General features: G+C 42.4%; 3 protein-coding genes across 7 annotated transcripts in view; 2 read left to right on the forward strand and 1 right to left on the reverse strand.

Annotated features, from left to right (window-relative positions):
• grik4 (glutamate receptor, ionotropic, kainate 4) overlaps nt 1-3,263 on the forward strand; it is a 276,925-nt gene extending 273,662 nt beyond the window's left edge. The window contains exon 21 of one of the 3 annotated variants that reach the window (XM_034604598.1): nt 634-3,263. In XM_034604598.1, the coding sequence (XP_034460489.1) occupies nt 634-1,023 (390 nt within the window). In that variant the 3' untranslated portion in view covers nt 1,024-3,263. Of the gene's footprint in view, nt 1-523 lie in introns of all 3 variants that reach the window. The other 2 variants (XM_034604599.1, XM_034604600.1) reach the window with 2 other exon arrangements.
• A 3,889-nt stretch (nt 3,264-7,152) lies between these two features.
• On the reverse strand, nt 7,153-10,655 carry ccdc153 (coiled-coil domain containing 153). Of its 2 annotated transcripts, XM_034604619.1 has the most exons (6): nt 10,589-10,655; nt 10,447-10,515; nt 10,038-10,157; nt 9,694-9,786; nt 9,451-9,581; nt 7,153-7,671 (listed from the first exon to the last, which is right to left on the reverse strand). In XM_034604619.1, exons 1-6 carry the CDS (start codon nt 10,638-10,640, stop codon nt 7,543-7,545), a joined length of 594 nt encoding a protein of 197 aa, XP_034460510.1. In that variant the 5' UTR covers nt 10,641-10,655; the 3' UTR covers nt 7,153-7,542. The 2 variants fall into 2 exon arrangements, with proteins under 2 accessions (XP_034460510.1, XP_034460511.1); XM_034604620.1 differs by lacking the exon at nt 9,694-9,786.
• Nucleotides 10,656-11,055: 400 nt separating this feature from the next.
• cbl (Cbl proto-oncogene, E3 ubiquitin protein ligase) overlaps nt 11,056-20,395 on the forward strand; it is a 36,054-nt gene continuing 26,714 nt past the window's right edge. Inside the window, exons 1-2 of one of the 2 annotated variants that reach the window (XM_034604601.1) lie at nt 11,056-11,983; nt 17,548-17,795. In XM_034604601.1, the coding sequence (XP_034460492.1) occupies nt 11,837-11,983; nt 17,548-17,795 (395 nt within the window). In that variant the 5' untranslated portion in view covers nt 11,056-11,836. The remainder of the gene's footprint in view (nt 11,984-17,547; nt 17,796-20,395) is intronic. The other variant, XM_034604602.1, reaches the window with a different exon arrangement.

Here is a 20,395-nt window from a genome sequence, read left to right on the forward strand (position 1 = left end):
CAGTTTATAACCAATGGTATTAAATAAAGAGGAGGGGAGGGCTCTTGTCTTTGCTCACCCTCTCTCTCACATACAAACACACTGACTGTCACAGTCAGCACCGGGAGTAATCCCATCTGCGTTGGTGGTCTGTGACCAGCCATAAAGATTCTACCATCTTCCCCAGGCAGGATTCAGCATAAACTTGGTAGATACCGCTTTTGCTATACGAGTTAACGCAACAAGCATACAGTTCTCTACTGCAGGGGTATCGTCCCCCACACATCCCGCTCCCGACCAATCAGGACCACCCCGCAATAAAAATGAAAAACGCGCCTGTTCACAATAACGTGTGAGATAAAATGTGTCTTTTGTGTGTCTGGAAAGTAAGTTTAAAATTCTATATGCTCTGCATGTGTTCTGATATTTACTGCTGATTGTTTTGTCACTAGCCATCTCTTTGTTGTCCTCCTCATTCAGAGATTATAAAGATAACCATAAATGTGTGTGTGTGTGTATGTTATCTGTCTGTGACGTCCATCAGTCTGTTCTGATCAAGTCAGTCAGTCAGTGAGTTGTCTGGCCTCTCTCCCTTTCTCTCCCTCTCTTATCCCCTTCTATCCTCTCTACTTCTCCCTGTGTGTGTGCTTGCAGCAGACAGTATGTGAGGAGATGGTGCGGGAGCTCCAGGGCATCGTCCTGTGTCGCGACAGCCTTCAGGTGAGGCGCAGGCGAGCGACTTCAATGCTGAGGCCGCGGCCCTTACCCCTGGAGGAGCGCCGGGCGCGAGCCGCTGCCGTGAGCCTCAGCAATGGCAAGCTGTGTGGGGGCACCGGACTGCCTGAACCCCTCTCCCACAGACTGGCACAGGAGGCTGCCCTGGTTGCGAGGGGGTGCAGCCACATACGCATTTGCCCCGAGTGCCGACGCTTCCAGGGACTGAGGATGCGTCCTGCAGGGGCCACAGGGGCCCTCCCATCTCCCACACACAGTGAGGAGAGCATAGAGTGGGACAAGACCACAAATAGCAGTGAACCTGAATAACACCCAGCGATTCCAACAGGACGGACTCTCCAGGCAGACACCTCTCTACTTTCCAGGGATCAAAGATCAAGTAGTATTTTCATACAGCCATTTGGAGCTCGTCGTTAAAGGGCAGGACGATTCCCTGGACCTTTTTTTGCCCTAGAGGCAACCGCCAGCAGTCAGCTTTTGGAATCTCTTTGGTCGTAGGAAAAACTGATGAGTCTGTCTCATTGTGGTCTGTCCCTGTCGGCCCTCTGAACCGTATGACACAGGACGGGCAAAAACAGCCACAGGGCTTTTGTACTATGCAGTATTTTCAGTCATTTATCATTGTGCCGTTTCTTTTTTTTCATTTTTAAATTATTTCTGTCCTCTGTTGGATTATCAGTATTGAATATTGTTATTCTATTGTTCTTTGGAAAAAAAAAAAACTTCAAAACAAGTTCCCTTTTTATATCAGACAATTTGCTGTATGAACGTATATTGCCTCGGGAGAGCTGCGGAGACAAACAGACTAATGCAAGGTCATCCTTCAAATCCTTTTATTTTGAAAGTGCCAAAAACAAGAAGTATTATCTTGTGGCTGAAGAAAAGCACCACAGCCTTGAGAAGAAGACAAACTCAACTGAACCGAAAGCGAACAGAGTCACAAAGATCCACAGACTTCTTTCATAATAGTGATATTCTATTGCAAAAGTTTGAATTGTTGGTATCTCTGAAAGACAGCGATGCATGCCCAGGGGTGTTGGCAGGTGCTCAGTGAATGATTAAGGTGGCTGAGGAGCTGAAAGAATGAAAACCTGCTGAAATGACGGCTACTCACATTCATCTCCTTCTTTCTCTGTCCTGACATCACCTTCTCCTCCATCTGTCCTGCATCTTCAACACATTTACTGTCTCGCCACCTGCCCTCTTTATGATCTCTCATTAGAAAATATAAACACACTCTTCTGCGCCATATACACACTCTGCTAGAGATTAGAGGCAGTTCTCTCCATCTCACACATTCAACAATGGTTCAGGTTTCATGGGGACAGGTCTGCGTATAAATGAAACCGAGCAAACATCCCAAACCAACCAAAAAACATAAAGTCCCCGGTAAAAGAACGAGTTTGTTTTTCATATCAGCAGTTGACTTAAGTTCTTAAATGTCAAGCCCGTTAAACTTTTATAGAATGTGATGTTTTACACACTGCTTCCAGGAGTATTTCAGTTCAGATCAGATGCTGTCTGGCATTTTCATAGTTTTATTCTTGCAAAAACCAAACATAGATTTTTTTTAATTGGGTCTTTAGAGAGTGTGAGAGAGGTTTTTTTAAATTAAGACTGATAAAGAGAGAGTCTGAATAATCAATTAATCTGTTTATCAGTTCATAAATGGTGATTACGGTATTTGAAGTTGAACTGAAACTATTTAATGATTCTAGATTTAAATCCCTGTTTGAAATGTATTAACTCCATTTGGTTGTATGTAATTATTGAAGGAATAATTGTCTTTATTTCCCTTTATTTCCCCCCTAAATGTGAAAAATGAGAACAAGCTGCCAGCGAGTGTTTCCTTGCGATGCCGTTACTTTCTGCTTCGACTGTGACATGTTCCTTGATATTTTCCCACTGAACTGACGATGGTTTGAAGGTGTTACTCTATGATCGTCTGACTGTTGCACAGTTGGAATCAGCGGCCGTGCACCTGTCACCGCTGCTTCTTGCTATCTCTGATGTGTCCATCATTTTAAATCTGCCCATCAGGTTCTGTCAATCAACGTCCCTCAGAAATAGGCCACCAGCTCCACATGGCTCGAAGGAAACGCTGCAGTGTCTCTCAACGTTCGCTTCCTATCTCCGTCACGCAGGTTGTCACGGTTAGAAATTCTGTCCATATGCTTTTTTAAAGCAGCATCCTGGGGAAGGAGGGGTTGTTTAGAGGAGGTGACAACCCCCGCCGATCCATCACCATGTTTAAATGTGTTTATAGAAATAACATTTTGAATCAATTCTGTATCATTAATCAGTCATTTATAGATTTACATGTATGTATACATATATGTTTTATACAATTTCATAAGCACAGCGATGTCATTTCACCCAAACTGCTTCTTTTTCTGTTTTTGCATTAATAGACAGGAGTGTTGTGTCAGAAGCTGGCGATCACGTGATACTGTGGTAGCTCAACCACTGACGGACCTGAACTGCAATACTGCGACTTGCACAATTGTACGGACACAACTGATCATTCTGAACTGGGTGAAACAGTGGCACAGTGGGTATCATTGTCGCCTCATGACCAATAGCAGCTGGGATGTGCTCCAGCCCCCCTGCAGCCCTCAAAGAAGAGGTGTTACAGATAATGGACGGATGGCTCTGAAAAAATTGTGGAATTTCTATTTGAGGGGGTCTTTTGCCCCCATTTTCAAGTTGCTAAAAAGAGTTTCAGGACTTCAAATTACTTTTCAACTCAGGTCTGAACTCCCACAAGGACACGCCGGCGTTTGAAACTTTTGATTCACCATAGAAACGAAAGGGACTAGCATAGGCTTTACATTATCATCTGCTGAAGAGCTAAACACACCAGTGCATCTAATCCTCCAGTAATGAGCTGCAGAAGGTTTGTTTACTCCGTGTGATCAACAGGGTTCCCCAGTAATGGTCCAAAGTGTTTTTTTTATTACGTTAACAGAGAGATACAGATCTACATGCCTATAATATTCATATGGACATTATTACTTATCAGTTAATGTAAACTTTCTATATATCATTTTTATAATAACTTGCTGAAGAAAAATTTCCAAGCAAATCGGCCAAGAAAAAAAGAGCCACATTTCATTACCAGTTTTATAGACGATGTTTCTATCAATTTCCTGAACGTCCGTGAGAAACTCATGCGAGCAACAAGGCTCCCCTGCACCTGATGCTAACTCCTTAAACACTGAAAACATTTACAGCGCTGCTAAATCAAGCGTGGTCACAATGAGATTGCCAATTACCTTGAAGGCATGAAGAGCAGTAGAGTAAGAATTAAAACAAATCCCTCGGAAACACTGGGCGACCTTCGCTGGGAGAGGTGGCGGCGCTCGGCTGCCATATTTCATCTGCTTTATTTTCTTATGTTGACATTTTTATTCCATTATAAATGCATTTCTTAAAACAACCTCTACTCTGTGGGGCTCTGGGTTTGTCTCGTCCTCACCCTTGACGTATTTGGCCTTCTGAGCCGTTCAGATCTGTCATGCTAAATAGCTCCTGAGTGCACTTTGTTTTTCCCCCCAAGTTTTATTATTCAACAGGGAGGAATATTCAGACGGTACACCTGTTTTGTTGTGACATGCAGAGAAGCAGTACGAGGACGTATCGGTTCATAGCCGAGTAAACATGACAATAGTTGGGTGAACCCGGGGGGGGGGGGAAATGATGCGTTCAGTACATCTCTCGTTTCTCTCCCAGAACCCGAATCAGCGTCTGCACACGTGTGAATCCGTTAAACAGCTGAGAATTTGTGTGGGCGGGAAGTCTTAACGGAGGCTAATGAGTTTCACAAGTGACTCGTGCTGTTTTCGCATCCTCTCACCCGTGGTCCATCTATCACTGTGATTTTTAGACCTTATTTCTCTCTCCTCAGGATAATGAGTGAACGCCACAAAACACGCCCTGAATATGATCAATAGTTTCATTCAGACTGCCTCTCTCTCTCTCTCTCACTCGCTCTCGCTCGCTCTCTCTCTGAGTGCCTGTCTCACAATCTCTCCCCTGCAGCATAAGAGATTACGTTTTTAGTACGTCACCAACCAGTCACTGCTTATCCACACCACACACACACACACACACACATATATATAAACACTCACCACCACCTGTATGCCGACTGCTGTGTCAAGTTTATTCCATCGTGCGCATGCTTCTCCTTCTGCCTCTGGTGCTCCAGGTCCATAAATTAAGTGCACCTCTACCCACCACTGCTGCTGTTGGATTTATGGAGCCCATGATGAGCATTGAGTGCCTGCAGAGGTGTGTGAACATCTACTTCACTCCTCGAGCTTACCCAGTTGTAGCACCATAGCAATACCAATCTCCCCGTAGTCGATTGTTCTTTTGTGAGGATTTAGGAATTACAGTGTACTGAGACACAGTACAGCCCAGATCCCATATACTTGAAGAGTAACTTTTCTCAGTCCATTTCACATAAATACATGTTTTTTTTCTTTCTTTGGCATTACACCCACATAAAATTCATATATTTTTTATTTTAGAGCTTCACAAGTTTTATGTCCAGTTCCAGGAAATCGAATGACACATGGCACCTGCGATGTTGAGACATGTTTAGAATACTGTGATTCTATAACTGCATTCACTATTATTGTTGAATCTATTCATCCCATTCCTACTGCCAAAACTACATCCCTTTGACATAAAATTGCTTTCTTGCCGACAGTGGATTTTTTTTCCCAAGGTTAACAGTGAGCATGTACACAATCGCCCCATTACAGCCACTAATGAGCACTGGATCAAGGATAGCGACTGAAAGACAGAACAGACCATCAGCGGAAACGGCCTGATACACAGTGAGGCTGGTGCACATTTTTAAGTGAGAGCTTTCCTATTGATTTGCTGGCGATTCATTGCAAAAGGCTTGTTGTTGTTGTTGTGTGCTCAAAGAAAAGGTATTCAGGAGTGCAAGAATTCTCTCCAAGGTGAGACGCTGTCAGGGCTGTTATACAGCCTTTTGTTCACCGACAGTCGTTGTTGAACATATTGACCAAAACATCTTTACATTGTTTGTCTTTCAGAGAAATAAAATGGAGCTTCATTTAGTCTGTGCTTTGTTCCCTCATTATTCATCTCCGCTTTTACTGATGGACCCAGGATGTTGTTGCATTGATTACCTTGTCTTGTGTATGTGTGGGTGTACTTGCATGTAATCTCTCTCCTGCACTTGACTCGGAGGGAAATCGCAGTGTGGGCATCCTGATTCGTCTTCGCCCAAAAGCCGAAAAGACGCAATAAGCAGCCAAGTCAGATTCCAGTGGAGGTGCAGCAGCCAGCGCTCAGCGTCAGGTATTCACCAGCAAAACAAAAGCAGCCAGCGTTCACTGTGGAAATCAGTCAATGAATAACATCAGCAGTTCTCTTGCAGATTAATCTGCCACAAAACTCAGTTCTGTTGGATATTGTTCGTCTTGGATTAAAGTTCAAGTTCACATCAGTCACTTCTCATGATGACTCCACTTTCTATGGAGCATTATATCTCAGAAAATACTAAAAGGTAAAGAATCAAATACAAATCAGTTAATTAATCATGTGCAACATGGACAAAACTGTGTTAATGCATCAGAATTAACAATATAACTATATTGATTTAAAAGAGGTGAAAAGGGCATTTTCCTTTGCAACAAGTTAGATTTTCATATTTGAAGTACATCTGGCTTCTGAACTATCACTTGTAATGGACTATAGTTTTTGTTGCTGTAATTGTACTTTTAGAATTGCCAAATACTTCTTCCACCACAGGCTACTGTAGGTTGTTATTACAGTAACTTTACTGCATTATGCATGAAACACTTGGGATAATTGCAGTCACCCCCTGAGCAAACAGAAACACGTAGAGAGGGTAAGGCAACAGCTCCTTGTGGTTTGAGGAGGAAATATTGGTTTTCAGATAAAGGCCTCTTTGGTCCCTGTGTTAATTGGTCATTGAAGCACAGAATTATCTTAATCCCGGAGTAAATGATTCATTAACTCACAGATGAGAGGCTCAAAAAAATTGCACTGGTCCATGAAAAAGACTCAAATGACAGCCTTGGAAGTAAAATCTGTTCATCCAGCACCCCGAGGGGGAAATTGGGTTTTATCGATGGTGTGCAGCTAAATCATATTTCCTGCATCATTAACTTTTGCCTTACTGTAGTTATGGTCTATTGTGAGAGGACCTCATATTTTTGTTTACTTTTTTATATTTGCAGTGTGGTATTATTAACTGTAATATAGCAGTGGTGGTAATGCTGTTTGCGTCCATATTTGGCCTCTGGTGCGCTGACTCAGGATAAAGTTTAATATGAGAAATGATATATACATTGTCCTTTTTGCTACCGTGCCTTTACTGGGATGTGTTATGTACAGTGCACTATGTTCTAATTCCACAGCATGTAACTGTAATCCTAATCCTCACATAATTTTATTCATTGAAAAAATATTGTATCAAAAATAACAAAGAAAAGCACATATTTACACCAAATTTAAGAGCCTCAGTGTATGTATACTATACTGTATGTACATATACTGGCCACCAACTCCACTACCTCAAACAGCCATTTGCTACATCTAGTGGGCATTACACAACATTACAGACACTCCACGGTGAACCGTTGAATACATGCATAGATAACTCAGTATATTTTGTACTCTGGTGGTAAAATATAATGTAATAACAGCATCCATCTCTGTGCTACATATTCTGAATTGGGACTTGCAAAGTTGCAAAACGATCAATTGAGCCAAACTCTCTCTAAGAAGTGCTGCTGCTTTCATTTGAGAGGAGCCCGTCTTTCAGATGTCCAGTGCATTCAGGCCAAATTCAGACAGCAGCCCCTGGTAGTTTTGATGAGAGGTCGTGCTCGTGTCCTCCCACCGCTGTCGAGCCGCAGAGAGCTGCGAGGTCAGACTGTCCAGAGTCTCCTGCAGAAAACAGCAGGGAGAGAGACACAAGCTAAAGCTTCACCCAGTTGTCAAACATTATAGCCCTCCCACCTTTCACCACCTTTAACTCTGATGTATTTCAGGAGAGAGCTGATGGAGAAGGGGCATAATTAGACTCTGTGTCATACTAGGAAAGAGAGAAATAATGATGATTATATATTAACATCCCAGTGCTACAATTACAGGCTGACTGCTTAAACACTTATCTTAAAAGGTCTGTGCACTAAACATTTTGCATTTACTGCAAATTACATCATTATGCCCTGTGGGAAAATTCTGCTATTTCACAATCGGAGTGTGTTTGAAACAATAGAATATTCCTATAGGTGAGCATAACACTGTACAACGTTATTGTGGCTATTATAAGCATGAGCACTTGTGCTCATTGCTTATAGTACGTCCACCTCAGAGCCCCGTAGGGAAAGGAAATATGATTATTAAAGGAACAATAAAAGACCTTCCTATGCTTTATTTTGAATCATCTACATTACATCTTATTTGCCTGATTTCTCAGTTGTGCTGCTGCTGCCAGATTCCTCCTCACATCTTCCTATTTCCAAAGTGGGGTCAACATGCAGATCGATGTTCTGAGGCTGTATAAAGCCAGAACATCCTAAAACGTGATTGGAATAGGTTTATCTCTATATTGATGGTACAAATGTATGTTAACGTTTAGTTTCATACAACGATGATCCAAGTTGTAAACAAACTATTTCCCAGCAGCAGGAGAGCTAATAACAGCATTACATGTAATTATGTCGCTGTTTGACACAGGCTCTACTGGAGCTTAAGAATAAAATCCGATGCCCCCCCCGCTGTGCCCTGAGTGTCCCCATAAACCAATCAGCCACAACATCAAAGTAGATTTTTATTATAATAGTTGATCAGTGTTGATCGGGGATTTTATATCTAATTTTAATTAATGACATTTGTGGGACCAAATTAGACACAGACTGCAGCAACTGCCATCATGAGCGTCTTGTTATTCTTCACACATATAAAAAACAAACTATCCATCCAGTAGTGACTGGTTCAGCATTTATTAAGAAGGATTTAAAGAAAGCTGTGAAGGAGCAGCACTCACAGAACGTTGTGGGCTTAAACCTGACTGTCACTATACAGAAATTAAGAATAATAACTCCACACCCCATCTGACCTGTTGTGCAAAGTGTGTGTGCTGCGTGACCCAGCTGACACAAAGCTGGTCTCAGTGCACTGCTCTATGAGTCCCAAGTACTCGCCTCATGTTCACACAGACATGACCATTATGAAGAAATACTACTCCCTCCCTGTTTATTACTGCTGAGCAAAAACACAGATTGGGTTCATACTGTCACTACAGAAACTACTGAAAACTAGATGAGGAATGAGGACTGTGGGAATGATGTTCATCCCAATTGGCTTAGCACATAACTATTTGTATGCAGGTTTACAGCACATTGGGCCTTAAAGATGTCCAGTGGAAATTACAGTCTTGTTAGTAGCTGCTCCTTCACAGCTTTCTTTAAATCCTTTTTAGTACCTCTGCCAATTAGGTTATGTTTTCGTCTTTATTTGTTTGTTTGAAACTTGGTGGAAGGATGCTGTAATATTTTGGTGCACATTAGGATCGGGGGACTTCTTTTCCACTTTCTCTAATATAGGTTAGAGAAAGTGTTTGGTGCAGATTGTTTGAATTGAACTGGACTGTTGGCCTTGGTGGAGGTATGTGCTCTACTGAGGGACAGTTTAGTATGAAATGGTTGCATTGCAACTCACATGCAGGATCTTCTCATAGTCTGTTTCCATGTTGTCCAGTTTGTGTTGGAGCTCAGCGATGGTGGCATCCTTCTCCTGCTCCATCTGCTCCCTCTCTCTTCTCTCTTTGCTCAGTTTCTCCTGACACAGAGCTATAGGACAGACAAATGCACACAGACGTGTCATCACTTTAAATTTGAGAACGTGGTACTCCTGCGTCTTTATTTACTCAAGAATACATATTAAAATGAGGCATATTCATACCAAGCTCTTCATTTAGCTGGCTGACCTCCGTCTCCAGCCTCTTCGCCTTGTTAGTCAGTTCTGTCTGCATGGTTTTGTACTGGCGACTGATGTCTACAATGACATTTGTATTCCATTTTTATATATATATATATATATTCTACTTCCTTCATTGCTGATTCACTTTGTGAGGCTAATGCAGCAATCAGCTTAGGCACCCAGCTAATTAGACCTTTTGTTCCACGGGAAATTACCATAACCTTAGCAAACAAGCCCCTTGTCCTCACTCCCAGAGGGATCCATGCTGTATCTCAGGTTATTAAAAGAGAGGCTAATTGTTCATCCATGCCCTGTCTGTACCGTACTAGAGTTGACGTCCCTGTGGTCTTGTCGCTCGTGCTGCAGGTTCTGCTCCATGTCTCTCACACGTCTCCTCAGGTCGATCCTGTCAGACTGGACCGTTCTCACGGACTCACACTGTACAGCTGTGGTATAATCACACAAACAACAACAGCACTTTGTGAAAAATACTACTGTCACAGTTGTGTTGTTAAACTGAAGCCTCATTAGTAAAACATGCTGCTGTATCTAATTAGCGTAAGTGCTAATGAAGTGTTAGGTATATCAGACGTTATTAAGACAGTACAGTGTGAATTCATTCATTTTCAACATAAAGGGTTATTTATTTTAAACAAAGGTCGCCTCCAGTTTGACCCTGAAAGTTACTTACAGTAATATGGTCTAAAGCACACGCCATTAAAAATAGCTGCTCACCAATGTGATCGTGTAGGATGGCTACATCCAGAACGCTGCGTCTGTACTTTGCCTCCAAGTCATTGTCACCTGCAACAAGACAAATAATACTTTTCAATGTAGCATCACAAAAGAAAGAAAAAACTACTACTAGGAAAATTACTTTTGTCTTGTTTCTTCTTTGTGATCTTTCTTGTCTTTTTCTTTGGAGACATGTTAGCTTGCTGTGTGATTGCTCACTCCTCTGATTTCATTCACACACACACACCCTAACCACAAAGAGGGATGAGTCTTTGTTGCTGGGCACTGGTTGCCACAGTGAGTTGCCATGGCACCAACTGTCCGTGTCGCTTAATTGATAGCTGACTGACGGTGACATGAGCCAATCACAACTTGTCTGGGGCCCCTCCCGCCTTTAGAAGCTCGTGCACACCCTGACACCGGATCCGTACTTTTAGTGAGACGTGTCAAAGCGTCCGTTGTTGCCAGGGGCGACCGTGTCCCTGCGGGGAGAATCCCGGGCTGCGTTCAGCGCCTCCGCAACGTTTTGTGAATGCTGCTCACAGGCAGGGGCGCGCACCCGGCTACATTCATGGCTCATGAACGCGCACCAGGAAGGCGTGGGGCGAACGGAAGGGGACGTACAGGAAAGGAAAGGGCCGCACACACACACACACGTCACGGGGGCAAACAGAGAAAGAGAAAAAAAAAATACTGAGCGATGTTTGATTCCCATCATTATTTATTCGCCTCTGTCCCCGCGTGTGTCCGAGAAGCTTTCGCAGTTTTCAGCGCAACTTCCTGTCCCCGGTCACCGGCGAGCGCTCGCTGTCGTCAGGCTCGCAGCCCGCAGAGGAGGAGGGCTGACTCTGTCACACAGGCACACAACTTCCCCTCCACACACGGCACGGGAGGACCGAGCTGCCACTGACGACTGGACGAGGGGGACCGAGGCGTCTAGCTGAGAGGAGAGGACCCCCCGAGGCTCCCGGACGGAGAGACGGTGCCATTGTCCTCCCGCTGAGGGCGAGTGGAGACAGGTCGGCTGCTCTGCTAATTAGCCTGCGTGGGTCCCTGCAGAGAGAGCGAGCAGCTAGCTGCAGCACACAGCGGCTCTCCAGGGTGTGAGGGACCGAGGGGCTGCTCGAGCCACAATCGGGACGTTTATCTGGGAAACTGATGGGAGCATTTGTCCGATAGGCATCCCTCCCTCCCTCCCTCCCTCCCTCTACCCCCACCCCCCCAGTCGGACCGTGGCTCGGAGTCGCCGCTCGGGCGCTGTCCTCGCCGGGGGGTGCCCGATCACCGTCGCCCGGTCCAGCTAACTCCAGGCGGCGGTTCGGTCCCCCCTGACCCCTGCCTCGCCTCGCCTGTCCTCTGCCGCTCTGGCCGACCCTAGCCGAGCCCGAACATGGCAGGCAACCTGAAGAAAGGCGGGGGGCTCATCGGAATGATGAAGGATGCCTTCCAGCCACACCATCACCACCTCCACTCCCATCACCAGCCCGGGGCCGTGGACAAAAAGACGGTGGAGAAATGCTGGAAGCTGATGGACAAGGTTTGTGTTGATCGCCGTTAACTAGCCATTAACCAGCCGTTAATGTTGGCCGCAGCGTTGGGTGCCTTGGGCTAGCTAACCACAGCTAACTAGCGATAAGCTAGCTAATCTTCGCCTGCTGCAGGTCTGTTGTAGCTAACGTGAAGTTGGCTAGTCAGCTGGTACAAAGACTTGGTTAGCCAGCGTTAGCTAATTTACAAACATAAACTTGACTATCCGGTACGTTAAGTCACAGACCACCTCACACACTTTAAAACACAGACCTTTAAAACAGCGAAACGTTCACGTTAGCCCATGGAGTGAGAGAGACTTTCTACAACACATCTGTTTGCTACTGCCACTCTCTTGCTAACTTGTTGTCACGTCGTGCTACAGTCAACTTGTTGGAGCACATCTCAATATTTAGATGCATCGTAAACATCAATTAAAGGAACAAAGACTTGGAGTTTAGCCCAGTAACAGTCCCTCCTGTATATTGTTGTTGAGATACAGTCAACTGTCTGTCAGCTGCTGGAAACTGTTACAAGTAAAGCATAAAGGAAATGAGTTCTTTTAACTAGGCCAGTTGTGCTGTTTCACAGCTTCTCTTCTGAGTCTGTAGCAGTTTGACCCTCAGTTTCCTGTCGATTCACACAGCAGCAGTATACGTCTGAGGAGGAAGACAGGACACTCTTTTGTGTCTCCTTCCTCTTCGAGGCCTTAGTTCGAAGATCTGATGTCAAGTCATTTTCCAAAGCTATTATTAAGAAACCACAACCCAGTTTTTTTTTTTTTGCCCCATTAGCATCTATAGACCTGACACGAGTGACCCTGCAACGTCAGTCTGTATTTTTTGTTCCCAGTGAATGTTCAAAACCCTAAACAGAGCTTTTGTGTCTCTCTGTACCCAGACAAGGTGACTGCACAACTGACCTCATGCCACTTAAACCACCTGCACAGACAGATTAGCTTGTGCAGTTTACAGTGTGAGAATAATTTACCATATTCATTTGACCCAGTGAAACGGTTGAGGGACCAGCAAGGTTAAAAAAAACAGTATCTTACCTTTTAGTAAAGGCTTTAAGACCAAAGGTAGCACAACCAGAATGTTGAAAATAGCTGCAGAAATATTGGTCAGCGCCGTCTTAAGGAAACCCACAGCCCAGCATATATACCGTAGATCTACACTTGCAAAGTAACAATAGTTTCTCTTTGAAAACACCTCCCACACAGTTAAGTTAATTTTTATCAGAAGCATTAGGTTAATCTTTGTCTTCAGTGTTGCTTACTGTGCTTTTTCCATGATCAGCATAACACAGCTTAAATATTGAAACATTGTGTGCAATCTTTTGACTTTAACAATCTTTTGACAAAATCTGCGTTCTTAGTTTAGGAATCTGAATCAAGTTTAGACAGAGAGTTATACTTTACAGCAATAAAAGTTTAACCATTATGTGTTACATGACTGACTCTGCCGTGCGTGCTACATGCTTCAGGCTAGTTGTCCATTCTTTAACCAAAACCGGAATATTGTTGTGGAAAATCCTCACTATCGGCCACAATACTGGCTCAGGTTACTTTGCTTATTTGGCTTATTTCAGACACTCTTGGAGATAATCAGCAGTGAATTCAAGTTCAAATGCTGCTCAGAGATGATATGGATGATAGCAGTTTTGTGCTGGAGTGCAGATCACCGACTCACATTTCTGAGCTTATCAGAGAATGAGAGCCGTGTGAAATTCGATACAGTACCTCTACCCATTAATCATCGTATTCAGTTTGTCTAGATTGTCTTTTTTTCTTTGCAGCAGTTGAAAATATTGAAAGTATCTGTTTAATTTAAAAACCAATTACATTGTCTGGCTGACAAATTCTGTTCTGTTGTCTTGTGTAGCACTTCTTTTTGACATTTGTTTTTGTTCTTTTTTTATGTCTTTTGTGCCTAAACAATTGTAGTCAGACAGCAGTCACCATCTTATCTAAAACATAGCTTTAATCTACTGAGTGTAAACGCCAAATACAATTTTGATGGTGCTTTAAAAAGTGGTCTCAAGAAAAATGGATGATCGAGGTGCACAACATAGTGTCCTCAGACTTTCTTAATAACAAAAGATCCCCATGGTGAAATCCAAAAAAACATTCGAGTAATGAACTAATAGTTCAGTTTCCAGGAACAATCTTTGAGCTTTGCAGAAAGAGGAAGCACACAATTGCCCTTTTTATAGTGAAAGTCAAGACAAAAAATTCAACCATTGTCAACTTATATTCACACTGGTCAACCTCACAACGACTTGAACTTGTTGTTTAAAAACTTCCAGAAGGGAGCAAGAGAAAAAGATGAGTGGAATGCAGTTTAGCTGGGAGGCGCTCAACATTTTACTTCAAGGCAGTAGTCTTGATGTACACTGACGTACAACAGTACTCGGCTATCGTGGCCTTGCATGCATGTACATGTGCTTGCCTGAGATTTGGGTATAAGTGTTGGTGTGGTAGATGATATTGTTAGAGGTAAAACCTTGGCAACAGTCTTATCTGGTCTCAGACACCAGTTTAAAAAGAATAGTAAGGAATGAGGACACAGTGTTGGTGATAACACTGGAGGCATTTTAGCTTCAGCTCAATTGTCAATGTAGTCAAGTAAAACATTGGCCCTTATCCAAATATCAACCACAAACAAATTATGTAAAATTCCTAGAGGCACACAATACTTTTTAGTACAGTTGAGTAGAAGTTGTTCCAATGCATCTTTAGGCACTTCTCTGTCCTCCAGTTGCATCTTAGGTTTGCTGATTGATTAAATAGATCTAATCACGTGGTCATTGTTAACTTTACCTGGTCAGTTTAATGCTGAATGAACTATGGATCCTTATGACTTCTATTGATAAATAATAGTTTTATTCTTTCCTGGTTCTTAAAACCTCCATATTAGCTTTTGTATCTTCCAATCCATTCATGTTTTAATGACCTCTGAATATTCTTGATGTTGAAAACTATGAATTTTCATATATAAATTACGTGTTGGAGGTAGCCGATATGTACTTGATGTAATTGCATTAACCGATTTTACCCTCGAAGTCAGTAGGAAGCAGAGCCTCAATTCTCACACACTGATGAAACCCCGCATGCTAAAAATGCTCTCATGTTGTGGAGGCAACCCTGCTGAAAATATCCCACCAGTCAAGTGTGACCTTATTCTTTTTGAGAGGAATTTGATACAGTGATGATGAACGTCCTGGTCCGAGTGCGGTGGCCCATATACAAAGTGGGATCAAATATATGTGTTGCACTCTCACTCAAGCATGTTTTTTTTTTTTTTTTCATGTCATCTACTATAAAGCACCAACCAATGATTGTTTTCATCATTTGAGGGTTTTTTCTTATTGATTTGAATTTTAAAGTCGAAAAATGACCATCAATCATCTTAATGGCAGTGAGGAAACTAAGAAGAACAGATGAATTATATCAAATAATTGTTGAATATTGATGTAGTTTGACTTCCGACGCGTGTAAGATTTAGTGGGACCTATTGAAAGAATTTAAATGGAATCACATGACATTTTTTATTATGTTTACAATAAACCATGTCACCTTACCACAGATTCATATGTCTGCAGGATATTTGTTCATTCATTAAAAGGAAAATTGTTTCTCTATTGATGATAATTGATAAAGCGATGTGGTCCCAGACCTGCTTCAATTATAAACTGACTGATGTTCTTTTGAAGTCTCATTTTCCCATAATGACAAACCGATGGCTTCCAAAACGAAGCGTCAAGGAAATTCAAAGCAACATTCTTGTAATGCTATCCCGGCCTTATCTCCCCTCAGACATGATCAGTCGACAATATCCATATCCTGTGGTTGACGTGCAATTGTTTGGTTATCAATGAAGCCAACAGCTGAGCTCCATATCAGCACTGTTTCAAATCAGGACATGAGACCCCTGACTGCTCGAGGAGCGTTGTGTAGTTTATTTTGTGCCACTGGGATCCCTTCAGTGCCTGTAGACTTGAGTCCAGTTGTGAGTACGACAGCAGCCATGTCCAGACAGAGCTCAAATACAGAGTGTTGTAGGCTGCCCGCCAGTGTGTTTTGTAATGGTCATCGCAGTGACTCAGATGCAGTGCAGCGGTACAGTGAGATGGGTGAAGAAAGGTTGAACATTACTGAGGAGGAAACGTACACACATTTCCCATGGTCTGACCATTGACAAGGGAATTGTTACTTTTATGAAACCATCAACTAGAAGACGTTTTCCAGAATTATATAATTCTCTCTCTTTTGTGTCGGTGATTAATATTTGTCAGACTGTTTGACATGAGTCTTTTTTTGTGTGTTTTCTATGTATTTTCTACATGAAGCTAGGGTTGGTAATCCTGGATAAGCTAAAAAAAGAGCAGGCTACACTTTGAAAAAATGCAACCAATACATCGCACCCCTTCCCATCAGCCCTTTTGTCAAAGCGACGCCAACTGCTAGAAGCCAACATTTTTTTGTGACTCACTGACTCTCGGCTATCGTCTGATTCAGCAGTGTATACCCCCCTGACTGAAGACTGTTATATGCTGTGAGAACACGGGCAGTTTCGCTGGCAGGTCAGTTAGTGAAAGACAGGGACGCTGACCTATTGTTTGGTCTGACCAAATGAACGTGTTTATTACAGTCCTGTGTCTCTTTTTGTTTTTCAGACAACTTTATTAATTGATGGCTATAGGACATGAAGAGGATTTCAACAAATGAGATGAAAACTGTTTCAGAAACAACCAACTGACCCTACACTTAAAAAGTTTAATTTGCGACATGTCACTATAATTGAAGTTCATTTCCACGTTCTCAGTATCACTCGGTTCTACGGCTGTTTGCAAAGCAGACGTACTCTTTTGTTGAGTAAAGAGAATTAGCTTTAAAGGCAGAAGTGATTATAAGATAATTGCAAAGGGGAAGTCTAAACATATCAACGGCTTCTCTAAAAATGCTTAAGAAGAAGAGTGGGGGTTGACCTGTGAGTCTAGCCTTTGTAGATGTGTAATAAGTCTCAATCATTCCTGTGCTCATTCACAATAAGACGTCTGTATAATAAATGAATAAGAAATAGAAGTAATTTGCTTCACAGAGAGAACAGAAACTGTGCATGGATGAATGCAGGTGTGCCGTCACCCTCTTTCACATCCATCTTGACGGTGCTAAAATACCTCTTGATGCTATAAAGGATTAACTCTGACTATTCCGTTACATAACTTGCCACACTCTGAAAGCTTCAAGCTTGACAGGGCTTTTAAGGGCCTTTCTTTTGGTCTTCAACTTTGTTGGCATTTTCTGTTCTGCATATCTTGCATCTCGGCTCTTGAACAATGTTGTGCACTAAAGATAAGTGCTTTAATACAGAAAAGAGCTGTTCCCAGCAAAGCTTCTTATTAATGCAAAGAATGAACGTAGTAGTGACACTTTGGACAATTGTCTGACTTTCTGTCGCTGTCACTCTCTGTTAACCCCTCTCTTAACACTATCTTTCTAACACATCTTCTCTCTTGATCTTTTTCCACCTAGTCAGTAACCTTATCTTTTCACATCCTCTCTTTCTGCAGGTGGTGCGTCTGTGCCAAAACCCCAAATTGGCTCTGAAGAACAGCCCCCCTTACATCCTGGATCTGCTGCCAGACACCTACCAGCACCTGCGCACCATCTTGTCTCGCTACGAGGGCAAAATGGAGACTCTGGGGGACAACGAGTACTTCCGGGTTTTCATGGAGAACCTAACGAAAAAGACCAAGCAGACCATCAGCTTGTTCAAGGAGGGCAAAGAGCGCATGTATGAGGAAAACTCACAACCCAGGTGAGTTAAGTGGATAAATAATATGGCATCTAAGTACATGGTGTCAAAAACGGCTCATTTCGGTTTCTCTGTTCTCTTCTCAAACTTTATTCCTGTGCTTTTGTTTCGATTTTTCTCAATGAGCCTGTCTGAAACAGGGTAATTTCAGGTGTAAAGATTTCAGATCAGTCTGAATAATTATGACTGTGCTGGTGCAGAGAGAACAATTGCACCCATTCCTAACCCCCCCAGGTTGGTTATAGCTCAAGACGTGTGAAAACAAGAGGAGAGAGGTGTTGTGGTTTCATCATGTGAACAAATGTGGTCAGAATGGCGCTTAATCTACAGCTGCCTGTCTCTTCAGTTTTGTGTAGAGATTACTATCTGCTTTAACGTTTTCTCTTCTTTTGTGTCTCAATGTATGTTTCTATTTTGAAAGGATGAAGTGGCCTCTTCCCCATCGCTTTCTTTCCTCATACATTCAGTTGTCTTTATTCATCCCACTGACACACATTTATTAAAAGTAAAGTGTAGTCTGTTTTTAAAGTGTGGAGAGACTTGTATAAATTTAATTAATACGACATTGCTCTTGTTGTCAGGGTTTAAAAAATATCAAAGACGAGAGAACCTACAGAAGACCTCCAGACAAAACAGCTTTTAAGTTGCTGTTGTTAATGAGTAGGTTCTCTGAGGTGCAGACAATTGGCTGGATGGAGCTGTTCTTACCTCCAGTGTTTATATCACCACAGATGCCTGTTGATTTACTGTACAAATGCTTTCCAACATAGCTGTAACAGGCATCATAAAGTCAGTTTTTAAAGAGATGGTCTCCATTAGGGTTTCTCAAGAGAGTGTTTTGTGCAAGACGCTGTGCACCAATATCAGATATTATTCCAGGAAGGGCTCTGGAAGTGAACTGTCTCTGGATCAGTTGTTTCTCTGGCGGACAGTGATCAAGATGACTTACCAAAGATTTAAGAAATAATAATAACCTTTGTGTTGTCCAGACAGAATTTGTGTCTGACAAGCACTGAACTCCGGAGATTCTCCGCACTTTCTCCGAGGAGTTGCATGTGTGAAAGCTAATTTCCCTGTGAGAGCCGTCGGATTATCTGCTGACGTTCTCCGCCTGGCCCACTAGTATAAAGCCTGTAGAAATTCAGAAGAATCCGATGTGAGAACACAGCAGGGGCTCCCCCGCTGGATTCACCGCAAGCAAGTAGGGGGGCTGATGACGCTTCAAACATGTGACGACAAAATGATAAAACGAAAAAAGAAAACAAATCTCTCCCAGTGAAAAAGTGCTGTCATACACATAGAAGACACAGAAGAAGATGTCTAAAGAGTTTGTGGTGATTAGAGCTGACACCGGTGTCTGTGTGTTGTCAAGAAAGTCACGTGATCTCCGCAGCGGAGTTAATATGTTACATCCTGCCTCTGCCTGCTGCACCCGGCTGCTCCACCTCTCTCCTGAATACGATGGAGAATGTGTTGCTGTTGTGAATGTGTCAGTGCAGAGAACCTCCCACTGCGTTGTGCATGTGTGAAAAGCAAACCTTGGGTGAAGTCTGGACCCAAATCTCCGGACTTTATCCTAAGGTCATGTCTAAAAACGTCTTTAGTTGCTGCTGTCTGCAGAAGGGTTTGAATTGGTCAGTTGGACAATGACGCAGAGCGGATGTGGAAATAAGTGGACAGACTATTGCCTCAGGGGAGACGTTAATAGCAATATAAGAGCCTGAAAATGGTTTTATTCATTTGCCAAGCCTAGCGTTTTTAATGACATCCTTGACAAACCGGATAAAAAACCATTTCCTCAGCTTTGTTTATTACTGGGTTGTTTTGCTGAGCAGCGTCTTGGTTTAGATATTTTTTCTGTGTTGCAGAACTATTGTTATACTGTGAGATGACATAAATGCTGTTTTCCTACAATTTTCATCATATTAAATATAATATTAAAGGAAATATGCAATTTTATACCTCATTACTGTTATTATTTGAATATGGCTGGATGACATGGCCAAAATAAAAATGTTCAAATCAGTTGATATTGATATTTGTGATACATTTCACACAATTCTTTCTTTTAAGTTTAAAGACAGATTTTTGCTCCTGAGTGAAGGTTGTGATTTTTAAATCTTTCTATTGAGCAGAGAATGGCAATCACTTGGCAAGACCTTTTTACAAATCTGAGGTAGATCAATTACACATAAGCAATGTATTAATATTTATTAGACCTTTGCTATATCACTTTTGATAAAATTATATAAGAATAATATAAGAATAACTGACATTGTTTCATTACCCAGCCCTATATTTGAGCAACCATGTGGTCTTTGGAAGGGACAACCCATGTTCTTCATGAATAAATGTTGATGCATAAGCAAAGTACAGCTGATAACTGTAGGATTTATGAGGTAATTCAGTTCATCCCTATGGAGCAGGTAAATGGTCATGAGCTAATGTTTCCTGTAATTATTTCAGCAGCGAGGCTGCACATGTCCATCTGTGTGTGATGTCACACCTGCATGTATGCACATCGGTGGAGTAATGGCTGAAAATAACCTTGGAATTGTTATAGACAGTGTTATTCATGCTCGCCTTGTCATTGAAGCTTTCAA

This window comes from Hippoglossus hippoglossus, chromosome 13, assembly GCF_009819705.1.
Source record: "Hippoglossus hippoglossus isolate fHipHip1 chromosome 13, fHipHip1.pri, whole genome shotgun sequence".
Taxonomy (NCBI): Eukaryota; Metazoa; Chordata; class Actinopteri; order Pleuronectiformes; family Pleuronectidae; genus Hippoglossus; species Hippoglossus hippoglossus.